Below are 19,059 nucleotides of genomic sequence, written 5' to 3'. Positions count from 1 at the left end.
CTTTGAAAGTGGAATTCTTTCCCATTCTTGTTTCTCTACGATGCTGATCCGCCTCTGCTTTGAACTGAACTCTCGCGGCTGTGTTTGAGCCACTATGGTTTGAACTTTCACGGGGGGGGGGGGGGGGTTGCCCACATTTGAGGTCCTCTCCAAGGTTTCTCATAACCATCATTGTCACTGGCGTCCCACTGGGTGTGAGTTTTCCTTGCCCTTATGTGGGTTCTTCCGAGGATGTCGTAGTCGTAGTGGTTTGTACAGTCCTTTGAGACATTCTTGATTTAGGGCTATATAAATAAAGATTGATTGATTGATTGATGTAGAGCTTCAGTCGTTCAACAGTCCGGGGTCTCCGCTGTTGTATTTTATTCTTCACACATTTTCCATAGGAGACAGGTCTGGACTGGAAAGTACCCGCACTCTTTTCCTACGAAGCCACGCTGTTGTAACACGTGGCTCGGCATTGTCTTGCTGAAATAAGCAGGGGCGTCCATGATAACGTTGCTTGGATGACAACATATGTTGCTCCAAAACCTGTATGTACCTTTCAGCATTAATGGTGCCTTCACAGATGTGTAAGTTACCCATGCCTTGGGCACTAATGCACCCCCATACCATCACAGATGCTGGCTTTTCAACTTTGCGCCTATAAAAATCCGAATGGTTATTTTTCTCTTTGTTCCGGAGGACACCACGTCCTCTGTTTTCCAAATATAATTTGAAATGTGGACTCGTCAGACCACAGAACACTTTTCCACTTTGCATCAGTCCATCTTAGGTGAGCTCGGGCCCAGCGAAGCCAGCAGCTTTTCAGGGTGTTGTTGGTAAATGGGTTTGGCTTTGCATAGTAGAGTTTTGACTTGCACTTACAGTTGTAGCGACAAACTTTAGTTACAGACAGTGGTTTTATGAAGAGTTCCTGAGCCCATGTGGTGATATCCTTTACACACGGATGTCAGTTTTTGGTGCAGTACCACCTGAGGGATCAAAGGTTCCTAATATCATCGCTTACGTGCAGTGATTTCGCCAGATTCTCTGAACCTTTTGATGATTTTACGGACCGTAGATGGTAAAATCCCTAAATTCCTTGCAATAGCTCGTTGAGAAATGTTGTTCTAAAACTGTTCGACAATTTGCTTACAAAAGGTTGTACCTCGCCCCATCCTTGTTTGTGAATTACTTAGCATTTCATGGAAGCTGCTTTTATACCCAATCATGGCACCCACCTGTTCCCAATTATGGAATGTGGGATGTTCCATATAAGTGTTTGATGAGTATTCCTCAACTTTATCAGTATTTATTGCCAACTTTTCCAACTTCTTTGTCACGTGTTGCTGGCATCAAATTCTAAAGTTTATGAATATTTGCACAAAAAAAGAGGTCATCAGTTTGTACATCAAATATGTTGTCTTTGTAGCATATTCAACTGAATATGGGTTGAAAATGATTTGCAAATCATTGTATTCTGTTTATATTTACATCTAACACAATTTCCCAACTCATATGGAAACGTTGTTTGTGTGTATATATATATATATATATATATATATATATATATTAGGGGTGTAACGGTACTTGTATTTGTATCGAACCATTTCGGTACGGGGGTTTCGTTCGGTTCGAAGGTGAACTGAACGACACGGACATATAAGTAGCGCACCGCACGTTGTGTAAACAATGCACACTGAGGCACCATGAATTAATTTACGTGGACCCTGACTTAAACAAGTTGAAATATTCTGGCAAATCTAGAAAATCTGTAGAATAAAAATTAAATTTTATTTTAATAGCCTTTTGAATTTCTTTTAAAATTTTTGTTCTGGAATATCTAGAAGAAATAATGAGTTGTCTTTGTTGGAAATATAGCTTGGTCCAATTTGTTATATATTCTAACAAAGTGCAGATTGGATTTTAATCTATTTAAAACATGTCATCAAAAATATATATTTATTTTGAAAAAATCAATAATATGATCAGTGTTTCCACAAAGATTTATAGAATTAATTATTAATAATAATATAGAGTTAACGGTAAATTGAGCAAATTGGCTATTTCTGGCAATTTATTTAAGTGTGTATCAAACTGGTAGCCCTTCGCATTAATCAGTACCCAAGAAGTAGCTCTTGGTTTCAAAAAGGTTGGTGACCCCTGACCTATATTGATCACAGAGACAGGTTGTTTTTGTGTTACGGTATATATTTGTTTTTCTGAAAAATCCCACCTAATATACTTTGGGTAACAACAGTCAATATTTATTTATTTAGTTTTATTTTTTCAGGGGGGTAACAGTAAATATTCATTAGATTTTATTTTTTTCTTATATAATAAAAGTGAGCTTTTGTTAAACCAAATATTGTTTTTTTTTTCATGTACAACAACCTATCTGGACTCGATAAGAGAATCGATAAGGAATCGGTTCGATAAGAGGATTCGATAATAGGCTCGAACTCGATAATTTCCTATCAAACATCATCCATAATTGGACCCATACCCAAATTTGTGGTATCGCCCAAAACTAATGTATCCAAGCAAAATAATTGTATATAGAAGCATGTTACAACTTAAAGTAAGCAGATATTAACAGTCAATTATCAAGCAGTTTAATAATAGTTTTGACTAAATAACATGTTACCACATACGTCAGCAACTAAATTAAAAGCCTTTGTAAGCGGTTTTGATCTATTATCGTTTATATCTCAACTAATATAACGTGCAAGAGGCTGCAGATTGTAGGCAGTATCATCCATCACTAGGTCAGAGACAACTTCTAGGTTCTCATTTTTTGGCTTCAGAGAGAGCAGGATTTGCAGACGTCTGAAAGACCGCGGTCCTGCAGTGGCTGGCCTGGACGTGTATTGTGGTCGATGAAAGGCCTGATGTGGAGACACAATGCAGGCTTTGTGTCCGCGCTCCGCATGTCCTTGGTGTGTTGAACTCAGGCCATTTAGGGACTAGACTGTGGGAGCAGGGTGGGGGAGGGTTACCTGTGCCAAGTGTTAAAGTTTTAGAAATATGTGTGTGTGTATATTTGGGTCTGATTGGTGCCCCGGGTTTTAGAACGTACAATGATAGTCCATATTCATACACTATGGGGCGTTTTTATCAGTCTGAATTTGTTGTGTATAGCAGTGTTTTTCAACCACTGTGTGTGAGATACAGTCCGGTCTCTGTGGCCCTAAGCTCTGGAACTGTCTGGCCCTCCATGTTCAAACTGCTTCCACAGTGGAGTGTTTTAAAGGGGAACATTATCACCAAACCTATATAAGCGTCAATATATACCTTGATGTTGCAGAAAAAAGACCATGTATTTTTTTAACCGATTTCCGAACTCTAAACGGGTGAATTTAGGCAAATTAAACGCCTTTCTGTTTATCGCTCTTTTAGCGATGACGTCAGAACGTGACGTCACCGAGGTAACACACCCGCCATATTCATTTTCACATTACAAACACCGGGTCTCAGCTCTGTTATTTTCCGTTTTTTCCACTATTTTTTGGAACCTTGGAGACATCATGCCTCGTCGGTGTGTTGTCCGAGGGTGTAACAACACTAACAGGGAGGGATTCAAGTTGCACCACTGGCAAGAAATCTGCTGCCAGACCCCCATTGAATGTACCAAAGTGTCTTCACATTTGACCGGCGATGCTAAGACAGACATGGCACAGAGATGTATGGATAACCTGCAGATGCATTTGCAACGATAAAGTCAACGAAATCACAAAGGTGAGTTTTGTTGATGTTGTTGACTTATGTGCTAATCAGACATATTTGGTCACGGCATGACTGCCAGCTAATCGATGCTAACATACTATGCTAATCGATGCTAACATGCTATTTACGCTAGCTGTATGTACATTTGAAACTAAATACCCACATTTAATGCGAAACAAACACTTACCAATCGACGGATTTAAGTTGCTCCAGTGTCACAAGATGCGAAAGTCCTGATCGTTTGGTCCGCACATTTTACCGGCGATGCTAATAAGGCAGCCATGCTATGGGCCACTTCATTAGGTACACCCATGCTATGGCCAAATAGCGTCAATAGCTATTCGCTCAATAGCTTCAATTTCTTCTTCAATTTCATTTTCGCTATCTGCCTCCATACTCCGACCATCTGTTTCAATACATGCGTAATCTGTTGAATCGCTTAAGCCGCTGAAATCCGAGTCTGAATCCGAGCTAATGTCGCTATATCTTGCTGTGGTAACCACCATGTTGTTTGTATTGGCAGCACTGTATGACGTCACAGGGAAATGGACAGTGGTTTCGAAGATAGCGAAAATCAAGAACTTTAAAGCTTTATTTAGAGATATTCCGGGACCGGTAAAATTTTGAAAAAAACTTCAAAAAATACAACAAGCCACTGGGAACTGATTTTTATTGTTTTTAACCCTTTTGAAATTGTGATAATGTTCCCCTTTAAGTCTCGTCTTAAGACCCACTTTTATTCTTTGGCTTTTAAAACTACGTGAGTTGTGTGGTCCTCTGTCCTCTGTTGTCCTCTGTTTTTTATACACTTTGATTTCTACTTTACTGTTTTAATTGATTTTACCCTTCAAAATTGTTTTGAATTATGTTTATTTTTATATTGTTTTTATATTGGTTTTATATTTATTTTTCTTATTTTTATTGTTTTTTGTTTCTATTCAGTCATTGGTGGAGCATAATATTGTTTTTAACATGGCTGTGCAGCACTTTGGAAACGTTCTTGTTGTTTAAATGTGCTATATAAATAAAGTGGATTGGATTGTTGTGCCGTGGGAGATTATGTAAATTCACCTATTTGGGTTAAAAATATTTTTTGCAAACCAGTAATTATAGTCTGCAAATGATGTGTTGTTGTTGAGTGTCGGTGCTGTCTAGAGCTCGGCGGAGTAACTGTGTAATACTCTTCCATATCAGTAGGTGGCAGCCGCTAGCTAATTTCATTTTAGATGGAGGCAGGGTGCAAGTAAAAAGGTGTCTAATGCTTAAACCAAAAAAAAAACAAAAGGTGAGTGCCCCTAAGAAAGGGCATTGAAGCTTAGGGAAGGCTATGCAGAACGAGACTAAAACTGAACTGGCTACAAAGTAAACAAAAACAGAATGCTGGACGACAGCAAAGACTTACTGTGGAGCAAAGACAAAGTATATCCGAACATGACATAACAATCAACAGTGTCCCCACAAAGAAGAATTAAAACAACTGAAATATTCTTGACTGCTAACACTAAGTAGATGCGGGAAATATCCCTCAAAGGTAGACATGAAACTGCCACAGGAAAATACCCCCAAAAAAGCCACCAAAATAGGAGACAAGAAGTAAAACACTAGACACAGGAAAACAGCAAAAAAGTCCAAATAAGTCAGGGTGTGATGTGACAGGTGGTGACAGTACACCTACTTTGAGACAAGAGCTATAGTGATGCATGCTTGCTTATGCTTTAAAGTCATATCCAACAATTGCGACGACCACTTTTTACTGTCAACCGAGTTTCGTTTTTGAATGACTTCTGCTAGTGGTGTGCCTCCGCATTTTTTCAACGCAAAGAATGTGCCTCGGCTCCAAAAAGGTTAAAAAACGCTGCTTCATACCCCATAAAAAGTTCCTGCGACTTGAATGTTCCTTTTGTCCTTTTTTTTCTTTGATGTCAAAAATGTTGTCAAAAAATACACAAGAAATAGGAACTAAACAAGTTGTCCCCACATACTGGAAACATTTGGATACAAAAACCTCTAAAGTGTGTTCAACCAATCAGCCCACTTCTCTAAAGTGCTACCTCACGACAAGGCTCTAGATTAGTTCTTTTTTTACATGTGGGTAGTTTTCGGTGAAAGAGCAGGAATGTATTTCATTTAGCAGGGAATATGGGAAAGCGCACCAGCTTGCTTCTCCAGTAAATTAGCGGTATCAGTGACTCTTTACTTTAAAACGGTACTACGAGTCGCTACATTTCTAGAATACACATAAACTATTTAACAACTATTTAAGGGGAGTGGACTCATTTGCATAGTCTACAGCAGGGGTCACCAGGTCGCCCGTAAGGACCAGATGAGTCGCCCGCTGGCCTGTTCTAAAAATAGCTCAAATAGCAGCACTTACCAGTGAGCTGCCTCTATTCATTTTTTTTTAATTATTATTTACTAGCAAGCTGGCCTCGCTTTGCTCGACATTTTTAATTCTAAGAGAGACAAAACTCAAATAGAATTTGAAAATCCAAGAAAATATTTTATAGACTTGGTCTTCACTTGTTTAAATAAATGCATTTTTTTTTTTTTTTACTTTGCTTCTTATAATTTTCGGAAAGACAATTTTAGAGAAAAAATACAACCTTAAAAATGATTTTAGGATTTTTAAACACATATACCTTTTTACCTTTTAAATTCCTTCCTCTTCTTTCCTGACAATTTAAATCAATGTTCAAGTATTTATTTATTTTTTATTGTAAAGAATAATAAATATATTCTAATTTAATTCCTCATTTAAGCTTCTGTTTTTTCGACGAAGAATATTTGTAAAATATTTCTTCAAACTTATTATGATTAAAATTCCCAAAAATTATTCTGGCAAATCTAGAAAATCTGTGGAATCAAATTTAAATCTTAATTCAAAGTCTTTTGAAACTCTTTTAACCTTTGTGTTCTGGGAAAATCTAGAATAAATAATGATTTGTCTTTGTTAGAAATATAGCTTGGTCCAATTTGTTATGTATTCTAACAAAGTGCAGATTGGATTTTAACCTATTTAAAACATGTCATCCAAATTTTAAAATTAATCTTAATCAGGAAAAATTACTAATGATGTTCCATAAATTATAGATTTATTTTTTTCAAAAAGATTCGAGTTAGCTAGTTTTTCTCCTCATTGGAAATTGAAGATAAACTATGTTTCAAAATTTAATTTTCATTTTTTTTGTGTTTTCTCCTCTTTTAAACCGTTCAATTAAGTGTTTATTTCATCATTTATTCTCTTCAAAAAACCTTCCGTAAAAGGAAAAAAAATGTATGACGGACAGAAATACCAATTTTTTTATATGTATAGATTTATTTATTAAATGTAAATTGAGCAAATTGGCTATTTCTGGCAATTTATTTAAGTGTGTATCAAACTGGTAGCCCTTTGCATTAATCAGTACCCAAGAATTAGCTCTTGGTTTCAAAAAGGTTGCTGACCCCTGCTCTACATGCATCTTGCCTACATTATTGTTGTTGTTGTTGTTGTTGTTGTTGGCAACAAGACCAAGGACTGGTTGACTTGTAAGATTTGATGGACGTTGACATCAAAGACATACCTTGTCTCACACTTTCTCTGACGACTAGTCATATATGGAACTCCACCCTGAACTTTCTTACCTCCCCCAACCCACACACACACACACACTCACACACACACACCCACACCCTGATAATTAGCACAGTTTCATTGTCCTTCCCCTTCCTTCTCAGTCCTCCACTTTTCTGTCCCAGCCAGACACACCAGTTGTTGAGCTCAGGAGGTCACACACACACACTCTCTCACACACACACACTCATCTGGGTTAGAATTGAGTAACCCAAATGGAAGTAATCCTGCACCCAGGATCCCCCACGTTGGCATGGTTACGCTCTCTTGGTAAGTGTGGTGTTCCATGTTGTTGGTGATGACGGCGGCCTTGTTTTTGCTTCTTGACATTTTCAGTTATCGTGCAGAAATATGTGGGAAACACCACAAATGTGCGCTTCACTCACCAACTGTGTGAGAAAAAAGATCAATTAGAATAAAACGTAATGTTGGATATAGAGAACATACAAACCCTTTATTTATTGAATCACGATTATTGAAATTCAACGATTTGGTGCATTTGCAAAACGCCTAAAATGATGTAGAAAGCAGTGTTTTTCAACCTTTTTTTTTTTGAGCCATTGTACATTTTTTGCGTTGAAAAAAATGCAGCAGAAATCATTAAATAACAAAACTCATTTGACAGTAAAAAGTCGTCGTCGCAATTGTTGGATATGACTTTAAAGCATGCATCACTATAGCTCTTGTCTCAAAGTAGGTGTACTGTCACCACCTGTCACATCACACCCTGACTTATTTACACTTATTTGCTTAGTTTTGGTTCTTTTCTTGCGCTCCTATTTTGTTGTTGATTGTCATGTCATGTACGGATGTAATTTGTGGACGCCATCTGCTCTCCACACTGTAAGTCTTTGCTGTCGTCCAGCATTCTGTTTTTGTTGACTTTGATGCCGGTTCAGTTTAGCTTCGTTCTGCATAGCCTTCCCTAAGCTTCAATGCCTTTTCCTAGGGGCACTCACTTTTTACCTGCACCCTGCCGCCCGCTGTTTCCGACATCTACAAAGCAATTAGCTACCGGCTGCCACCTACTGATATGGGAGAGTATTACACATCATACCCTGACTTCTTTGCTCTTTTCCTGTGTCCAGTGTTTTACTTCTTGTCTTGCGCTCTTATTTTGGTGGCTTTTCCTGTAGCAGTTTCATGTCTTCCTTTGAGCGATATTCCCTGCACCTGCTTTGATTAGCGATCGAGAATTTTTTAAGTTGTAGCTACCTTTATTTGTGTGGAAATTGTTGTCATGTCATGTACGGATGTACTTTGTGGACGCCGTCTCTGCTTCACACGCTGTAAGTTTTTGCTGTCGTCCAGCAATCTGATTTTGATGACTTTGTAGCCAATTCAGTTTTAGTTTTGTTCTACATAGCCTTCCCTATGAGTCTTTAGCTGTTTTCCTGTGTGCATTGTTTTAGTTCTTGTCCTGCGCTCCTATTTTGATGGATTTTTCTTTTTTGTTTGATATTTTCCTGTGGCAGTTTCATGTCTTCCTTTTGAGCCATATTTCCCGCATCTACTTTGTTTTAGCAGTCAAGAATATTTCAGTTGTTTTTATCCTTCTTTGTGGGGACATTGTTGATTGTCATGTCATGTTCGGATGTACATTGTGGACGCCGTCTTTGCTCCACAGTAAGTATTTGCTGTCGTCCAGCATTCTGTTTTTCTTTACTTAGTAGCCTGTTCAGTTTTAGTCTCGTTCTGCATAGCCTTCCCTAAGCTTCAATGCCTTTTCTTAGCGGCACTCACCTTTTGTTTATTTTTGGTTTAAGCATTACACACCTTTTTACCTGCACCCTGCCTCCCGCTGTTTCTGACATCAACAAAGCAATTAGCTAGCGGCTGCCACCTACTGATATGGAAGAGTATTACACGGTTACTCTGCCAAGCTCTAGACAGCACAGACACTCAACAACAACACATCATTTGCAGACTATAATTACTGGTTTGCAAAAAATATTTTTAACCCAAATAGGTGAATGTAGATAATCTACCACAGCACACCAGACTGGATCTCACGGCACACTAGTGGTTGAAAAACACCGGTATTGTCATAAAGAGGTTTTTGCAGCTCACTGTGAGGTTTGTTCTCCCGGGATGCAATTGGACTATCTGTACAAGGAATTTCTCAAGAAATCTTGGCAGGGCATGAGGTAAACAAACATAAACTAGGGCGTGGAACAAACACGAAACTGTGGCGTGAAATAAACACAACTTGCGTGGACACGGCATGAATAGAACAATGACGCCAGGCCGACTGACTGGCAAAGGCAGGCTTAAATCATGCCTCATAGTGGATCTAACATAATTGTGTGAGAGTCCAGTCTATAGTGGATCTAACATAATAGTGAGAGTTCAGTCTGTAGTGGATCTAACATAATAGTGAGAGTCTAGACCATAGTGGATCTAACATATTAGTGAGAGTCCAGTCCATATTAGATCTAACATAATAGTGAGAGCCCAGTCCATAGTGGATCTAACATAATAGTGATAGTCCAGTCCGTAGTGGATCTAAAATAATAGTGATAGTCCAGTCCATAGTGGATCTAACATTATATTGTGAGAGTCCAGTCCATAGTGGATCTAACATAATAGTGAGAGTCCAGTCCATAGTGGATCTAACATAATAGTGATAGTCCAGTCCGTAGTGGATCTAAAATAATAGTGAGAGTCCAGTCCATAGTGGATCTAACATTATATTGTGAGAGTCCAGTCCATAGTAGATCTAACATAATAGTGAGAGTCTAGTCCATAGTGTATCTAACATTATAGTGAGAGTCCAGTCCATAGTGGATCCAACATAATAGTGAGAGTCCAGTCCATAGTGGATCTAACATAATAGTGTTGGAGTCCAGTCCATAGTGGATCTAACATAATAGTGAGAGTCCAGTCCATAGTGGATCTAGCATAATAGTGATAGTCCAGTCAATAGTGGATCTAACATAATAGTGAGAGTCCAGTCCATAATGGATCCAACATATTAATGAGAGTCCAGTCCATAGTGGATCTCACATAATAGTGAGAGTCCAGTCCATAGTGGATCTAACATAATAGTGAGAGTCCAGTCCATAGTGGATCTAACATAATAGTGAGAGTCCAGTCCATAGTGGATCTAACATAATAGTGAGAGTCCAGTCCATAGTGGATCTAACATATTAATGAGAGTCCAGTCCATAGTGGATCTAACATAATAGTGAGAGTCCAGTCCATAGTGGATCTAACACATTAACGAGAGTCCAGTCCATAGTGGATCTTACATATTAATGAGAGTCCAGTCCATAGTGGATCTTACATATTAATGAGAGTCCAGTCTATAGTGGATCTATCATAATAATGAGAGTCCAGTCCATATGCCCTGGGGTAGACTCCGACCACCACCTGTCATTCATCCATCATTCATTCACTAGTGTGAGCGGCTAGGCTGAAGTGTCCTGCTTGTGGACACAACGGCAGCGATTTGAATGTCAAGAGGCGGGGAGCGAACCTGCAACCCTCAGGTTTCTGGCACGGCCGCCATACCTCGTGAAATTAATTAAGGATGAATCAATTAATTGCTGTCGTGAAACAACTGGAATTGTGTAATGCGTCACATTGCATTGTGTGCATGTTCTGAATAAACTGGAACTGAACTGAACCTCGCTTGGTTCCTTTTTTTTAGAGCAGTTTGGTGCAGTTTGGGGAGCTGGTTTACCAGCTGGGTCAGTTTCTGGGGGGTTTGTAAGGCCTCTGGTGTGATGTCTCACATACGTGTCATGTTGGAGGTGCAAATATCAACACCTGGCAACCAAGCACCTCCTCTTCCTCTCAACGCAAACAAAGCTTCTCTGGAACAAGGAAATGTCCGACTTTATGAGATTGCCTGATGTATTTTTTTTTTTTTCCCGCCCCTTGCAGCTGTGTCCAACCTGGACGAGGAGAGCAAGTGGACAGTCCACTACACAGCTCCATGGCACCAGCAGGAGAACGTCTTCTTACCGGGCTCCCGGCCGTCCTGCGTGGAAGACCTGCACCGCCAGGCCAAGGTCAACCTGAAGAGCGCTCTGCGAGGTAAGCAATCGTTAAAGCCAATCTGGAGTCTGCGGTGCGTTCAAGTGCAACTTTGACGCGGCAGGATGTCTTTGGTGGGAGGTCAAATTACTTGATGCACATTATTAGCACTTTAATTTGTAGAAATACTGGTAGTCTTGTTTCAAGCAGGTGCCGAATTCATGTCATGATACATTTTTTTTACGTATTCTAACAACTTTATATTGTTGTGTTAAGACACAGGTCTCAATTATTATTATTATTATTTTATGTGGTCCGTGAAAGCTTGGAATTAAAGACCTACTGAAAGCCACTACTAGCGACCACGCAGTCTGATAGTTTATATATCAATGATGAAATATTAACATTGCAACACATGCCAATACGGCCTTTTTAGTTTACTAAATTGCAATTTTAAATTTCCCGCGGAGTTTCTTGTTGAAAACGTCGCGGAATGATGACGTGTGTTTGTGACGTCGGCTAAAAGTCGTCTCTTTTCATCCTACCGAGGATGTCGTGGTGGTTTGTGCAGCCCTTTGAGACACTAGTGATTTAGGGCTATATAAGTAAACATTGATTGATTGATTGATAATTAATTACACAGTAATTTGGACATCTGTGTTGCTGAATCTTTTGCAATTTGTTCAATTAATAATGGAGACGTCAAAGAAGAACGCTGTTGGGGGAAAGCGGTGGATTGCAGCTGCCTTTAGCAACCGAAACATAGCCGGTGTTTCTTTGTTCGTTGTGAAGCTTTAACACAGAGCGGTCAAGCGAACATGTTTCTCTACGTCAACCAGCAAGTTTTTGGATGGGAAAATTGTGATATTAAGTCGGCTCTTACCGGAGACTTCAGTGGATTATGGCACCTCCTCCTGCAGCTCAAAAAGGCAGCTGTGATCTTGGCTCCTCGGCTTCTCTCAGAGGCACTCTCCCGTCCAAAGGCAAAACCTAGTAACTCGTTTCTAGCTGATTTTGAGAAAACAAAGGAAAACCAATCTATCTTGATGCCGTCTTACAAAGATCTACAAAGTCATCAAACGTATAGATGTTTTCTTGAGCTTTCATTTTCTTGGCGATTGAGCCGTGGATTGAATCTGCTCTCATGAACGTGTGCCCTTTCTCCAGATATTTTATCACAATCTCGGGTGGGCCCCATTCTGCGTTTGCACATCGGGCAAGAGCCGTGTACAGCGTCCAGTTTTTATTTGGACCTCCACAGTTATCTGCCCAAAATAGTATGCAAGGGGAAGAATCAAGAACAATACATTTAATGAAGGTGCTTGCAACGTCCTGGGCCAATCTTCCAAATATCCCCTCGTGCCATAATATCACATAATCAGCTTGACCGTCGGCCCCCATTGGTGCAAATGTCTCATTAAAGACAATAAGGCGACTGACAAAGAAGCTCCGATTGGTCCTTTGAGATACTAGGTTTTTCTGTTGTATCTACGCGGTTATGTGGTAGTTGCTAGGTCCTGCCATGCGCGTAACAGCTTACTTACGGAACAAATTACAATGTCGCATACACTAATGTAAAGCATATCACCTAGGAACTCCAAAATTATTATCAGCTCAGTTATGACCAAAATTGAGTTACTGGGTTTTTGCCTTTGGACGGGAGCACTGGCGTTCACCGCAGCCATCCGACTTTCAGGTGTGACTTTACAATCTCACTAAAACACTATTAAAACAATAAGCAGATAAGAGATATTCCATAATTATCCTAGTAAATGTGTCTAATTACATCTGAAACACCGCCTGGAGCCGTCGCCTTTTCATTTTTTTTTTTTTTCTTGTACTTCACTCTAACTTTCCTCATCCACGAATCTTTCAGCCTCGCTCAAATTAATGGGAAAATCGTCGCTCTCTCGGTCCAAATAGCTCTTGCTGCTGGTGGCCATGATTATAAACAATGTTCAGATGTGAGGAGCCCTACAACCCGTGACGTCACGCGCACATCGTCTGCTACTTCCAGTACAGGCAAGGCTTTTTTATTAGCGACCAAAAGTTGCGAACTTTATCGTGGATGTTCTCTACTAAATCCTTTCAGCAAAAATATGGCAATATCGCGAAATGATCAAGTATGACACATAGAATGGACCTGCTATCCCCGTTTGAATAAGAACATCTCATTTCAGTAGGCCTTTAATATGCGTTGATAAAATGCTTAATCTTCCATCCATCCATTTTCTACCGCTTGCCCTTTTTCCTACTAAATATATTTGCTCTTTCTCTTTTGACATTAAAAATCATGTACCGCATGCAATTGCATATCTTTTCAAATTCAATGTTATCACTACCCAAATTTGATATTATCATGTTTTACCAAAATATGTAAATAATAAAACAAATGATCAATCAAATTGTAGACTGTAACATCGACAATAGATTTTATGAGTTTTGTCCATTCATCCATACATCTTCTTCCGCTTATCCGAGGTCAGGTCACAGGGGCAGCAGCCTAAGCAGAGAATCCCAGAGTTCCCTCTCCCCAGCCACTTCGTCCAGCTCAGGGGTCGGGAACCTTTCTGGCTGAGAGAGCCATGAAAGCCAAATATTTAAAAAAGTATTTCCGTGAGAGCCATATCATATTTTTTTTAAGACTGAATACAACTAAATGTGTGCATTTTTAAGTAATACCAACATTTTTAGAGTATAATAAGTCTCTTATTCTTTTTAATAACATTATTTTTTCTGAAGCTAATCAACAATAAATAAAATAATTCTTACCAATAATGCAACTTCTTGAACAGGTGCGGTAAAAACTGGATGGATGGATTAAAATGCATGAGAATGTTTTATATTTTGAACTTTATTTTTGACACTTTGATTACCAGCGGGATTATTCATTACCATCCATCCATTTTCTACCGCTTATTCCCTTTTGGGGTCACGGGGGGCGCTGGCGCCTATCTCAGCTACAATCGGGCGGAAGGCAGGGTACCCCCTGGATAAGTCGCCACCTCATCATTACTTACCGTATTAAGCAATGTCAGCTAAGATTTATCCTAGAGCCAGATGCAGTCATCAAAAGAGCCACATCTGGCTCTAGAGCCATAGGTTCCCTACCCCTGGTCTAGCTCTTCCCGTGGGATCCTGAGGCGTTCCCAGGCTAGCCGGGAGACATAGTCTTCCCAACGTGTCCTGGGTCTTCCCCGTGGGCTCCTACCGGTCGGAGGGTAATATAGTACATTATTATTATTATTATTATTACAGATGTCCGATAATATCGGACTGTCGATATTATCGTCTGACAAATGCTTTAAAGTGTAATATCGGGAAGTATCGGTATCGGTTTCAAAATGATCAGTATCGGCTTCAAAATGTAAAATGTATGACTTTTTAAAACGCTGCAGGCTGAAGTACAGAGCGCCAATAAACGTTAAAGGCACTGCCTTTGCACCGTAACAAAAACATAAACACAACAGAACAATTACCCAGAACCCCTTGCAGCACTAACTCTTCCGGGACGCTACAGTATACACCCCCCCCCACCTCAACCTCCTCATGCTCTCTCAGGGAGAGCATGTCCCAAATTCCAAGCTGCTGTTTTGAGGCATGTTAAAAAAAATAATGCACTTTGTGACTTCAATAATAAATATGGCAGTGCCATGTTGGCATTTTTTTTCCATAACTTGAGTTGATTTATTTTGGAAAACCTTGTTACATTGTTTAATGCAGGGGTAGGGAACCTGCGGCTCTCGAGCCAGATGTGGCACTTTTGATGACTGCATCTGGCTCTCAGAAAAATCTTAGCTGACATTGCTTAACACGATAAGTAACGAATAATTCCACTGGTAATCAGTGTTAAAAATAACGTTCAAAATTAAAAACATCCTCACGCGTTTTAATCCATCAATCCAAGAAGTCGGTAAGAAGTTTTTTTTATCTATTATTAGTTAGCTTCAGAATAACAATGTTATTAAAAAGAATAAGAAAATTATTATACTCTAAAAATGTTAGTCTTACTTAAAAATGCACACATTTAGTTGTATTCATTGTTAAAAAATATCGGCAACACTTTAGTATGGGGAACACATTCTAAGTAACAAAGACTTAAGACCTAATTGGACACTAGGGGATAGAAATGCGCGGTTTGCGGTCTCATCCGCGGAGTCGGCGGATAAAGCGCGGGTCGGGCGGTTGACATGACGAAAAAATAGATTTTAATTAGATTCGGGCGGGTGGCGGTTGAATCATCCGGAAATATTTGATATACATGGTTCTGGGATCTGTATTTTTTGCCATTTTAAGAGCCATTTAAGAGCCATCACAGTAACACAACATAAACGCAACACAACAAATACCCAGAATCCTTTGTATTCATGACACTTCCTGACTATTTTATACACCCCGCTAGCACCAAACCCCGCCACCTCCCCGTGCGTCGGTAAGGTGGGCGGGGTTGGGGGAGCGGGGGTGTAAAATATATTCAGGAAGTGTCACAAATACAAAGGATTCTGGGTATGTGGTGTGATGGTTTATGTTGTGTTACTGTGAGGATGTTCTCCCGAAATGTGTTTGTCAATCTTGTTTTGTGTGGCTTCAGAGCGTGGCGCATATTAGTGAGAGTTAAAGTTGTTTATATCACAACCATCAGTGTACTCTGTATCACCCAGTATGCCTTTCAATCTTGGACGTGTAATTGCGGAAGCTGCACACAACATGTTGCCGGACCAACAATCGGTTCGTACATGTTGTTGAAGGTGTTTAAGGCCATAGCTTCATAGCACGCCCATATTCTTGTCATCAGGATGAACGCTTATGGATAATCGCTAGAACGTTAGCGGCTCCGATTGTCTTCATTCCTATGTGAAACAGGTTTAAATATCTCTGTGAGTGGTAAAGGCGGCCGACCTCTGATGTATTTTGGCGGGCGGGTACGGTCCTGATAAAATGTTAGTTCGGGTGGACGGCGGGTGGATGACGACTTTGGTGATGCGGTTGCGGATGTTATAATTGCCTATCCACGCATCTCTACTAGGGTTACTAATAGGCAATAATTCTGAGATTATTGAGGGAAGACTCTTAATTAATGACTTACTGCTTGTATAACAAGGCCATGCAGAATAAGGCCTTAATAAGTACTTAATAATGACTAATTAAGAGCCAATATAAATAATAAATGATAAATGGGTTGTACTTGTATAGCGCTTTTCTACCTTCAAGGTACTCAAAGCGCTTTGACACTACTTCCACATTTACCCATTCACACACACATTCACACACTGATGGAGGGAGCTGCCATGCAAGGCGCTAACCAGCACTCAGCAGGAGCAAGGGTGAAGTGTCTTGCTCAGGACACAACGGACGTGACGAGGTTGGTTCTAGGTGGGATTTGAACCAGTGACCCTCGGGTTGCGCACGGCCACTCTCCCACTGCGCCACGCCGTCCCCTGTTACTAATTTGCATGTTAACAAGCAACTAATTAATGGTGACTATGTTCTCCATACTAAAGTGTTACCAAAATATGATATGGCTCTCATGGAAATACATTTTAAAATATTTGGCTTTCATGGCTCTCTCAGCCAAAAAGGTTCCCAACCCCTGGTTTAATACATCCAGCGGAGTATCACAACAAAATGAGGCATAATAATGTGTTCAATCCACCACTGTATATATCGGTATCGGTTGATATCGGAATCGGTAATTAAGAGTTGGACAATGGCTTTTTTGCCGATATTCCGATATTGTCCAACTCTTAATTACCGACTTTGGACTCCGCCAAGGCTGCCCTTGGTCACCCATTCTGTTCACAACTTTTATGGACAGAATTTCTAGGCGCAGTCAAGGCGTTGGATGGGTTCCGGTTTGGTGGTCGTGGGATTAGGTCTCTGCTTTTTGCAGATGATGTGGTCCTGATGGCTTCATCTAGCCGGGATCTTCAGCTCTCACTGGATCGGTTCGCAGCCGAGTGTGAAGCGACCGGAATGAGAATCAGCACCTCCAAGTCCGAGTCCATGGTTCTCGCCCGGAAAAGGGTGGAGTGCCATCTCCGGGTTGGGGAGGAGACCCTGCCCCAAGTGGAGGAGTTCAAGTACCTAGGAGTCTTGTTCACGAGTGAGGGAAGAGTGGATCGTGAGATCGACAGGCGGATCGGTGCGGCGTCTTCAGTAATGCGGACGTTGTACCGATCCGTTGTGGTGAAGAAGGAGCTGAGCCGGAAGGCAAAGCTCTCAATTTACCGGTCGATCTACATTCCCATCCTCACCTATGGTCATGAGCTTTGGGTCATGGCCGAAAGGACAAGATCACGGGTACAAGCAGCCCAAATGGCGGGTCTCTCCCTTAGAGATAGGGTGAGAAGCTCAGCCATCCGGGAGGACTCAAAGTAAAGCCGCTGCTCCTCCACATCGAGAGGAGCCAGATGAGGTGGTTCGGGCATCTGGTCAGGATGCCACCCAAACGCCTCCCTAGGGAGGTGTTTAGGGCACGTCCAACCGGTAGGAGGCCACGGGGAAGACCCAGGACACGTTGGGAAGACTATGTCTCCCGGCTGGCCTGGGAACGCCTCGGGATCCCCCGGGAAGAGCTAGACGAAGTGGCTGGGGAGAGGGAAGTCTGAGCTTCCCTGCTTAGGCTGTTGTCCCCGCGACCCGACCTCGGATAAGCGGAAGAAGATGGATGGATGGATGAATTAATTACCGATTGCAATATCAACCAATACCGATATATACAGTCGAAGTACAAAAACTTGGCTAATAAAACAAAAACTTGCTCAAAGGCGGAAACTATGATCATGAAACAAAACTCGATAACTGTGACTTGAAAAAACAAAAACTCAGGTGGCATGGCAAGAAGCATAACTATGGACTGATTTAGAGGTAAAGTCGCCAGGCTGACTTCCGCCCTGAGATGGGTAGATTGTGAGTTCAAACCCCGGCCGAGTCATACCCATCCATCCATCCATTTCCTACCGCTTATTCCCTATCGGGGTCGCGGGGGGCGCATACCAAAGACTATATAAATAGGAGCTATCACCTCCCTGCTCGGCCCTCAGCATTAAGGGTTGGAATTGGGGGTTAAATCACCATAAAATGATTACCGGGCGTGGCACCGCTGCTGCTCACTGCTCCCCTCACCTCCCAGGGGGTGATCAAGGGTGATGGGTCAAATGCAGAAAATAGTTTCGCCACACCTAGTGTGTGTGTGATAATCATTGGTACTTTAACTTCAACTTTCCTGGCAACTTTCGGTTTTAATAAGTGACATGATTAGTGAAAACAGGTGCAGACTCCAAATGTGACACAAGTGAAACTAATGGTTGCTATGGTGACAAAACAAGAGTGAAAAAGCCGGAACTGAGAGTCCAAAAAACAAACAGCACTTGGCCAAACAAAAGCATGATCATCAGACATGACAGTACATCGGCGCTTTAAAAAGTCATACATTTTACTTTTTGAAACCGATAATTTCCGATATTACATTAGAAAGCATTTATCAGCCGATGGTATCGGCAGTCCGATATTACCAGACATCTGTAATTTTAATAGATGTCAATCAAGAGCATGAACTAGACCAGGGGTCACCAACATTTTTGAAAGCAAGAGCTACTTCTTGGGTACTGATTAATGTGAAGGGCTACCAGTTTGATACACACTTAAATAAATTGCCAGAAATAGCCAATTTGCTCAATTTACCTTTAATCAATAAATATATATATATATATATATATATATATATATATATATATATATATATATATATATATATA

General features: G+C 40.6%; 1 protein-coding gene across 7 annotated transcripts in view; it reads left to right on the top strand.

Moving 5' to 3' along the window:
- nhsl1b (NHS-like 1b) overlaps positions 1–19,059 on the top strand; it is a 285,255-nt gene that overhangs the window by 221,543 nt on the left and 44,653 nt on the right. For all 7 annotated transcript variants that reach the window (XM_061885717.1, XM_061885714.1, XM_061885711.1 and 4 more), the window contains one exon: positions 11,210–11,362. In XM_061885717.1, coding sequence (XP_061741701.1) covers positions 11,210–11,362 — 153 coding nt within the window. The remainder of the gene's footprint in view (positions 1–11,209; positions 11,363–19,059) is intronic.

Source organism: Nerophis ophidion, linkage group LG24 (assembly GCF_033978795.1).
Source record: "Nerophis ophidion isolate RoL-2023_Sa linkage group LG24, RoL_Noph_v1.0, whole genome shotgun sequence".
Lineage (NCBI taxonomy): Eukaryota > Metazoa > Chordata > Actinopteri > Syngnathiformes > Syngnathidae > Nerophis > Nerophis ophidion.
The sequence above is the reverse complement of the archived record's forward strand: the minus strand, read 5'-3'. Positions and strand labels throughout refer to the sequence as shown.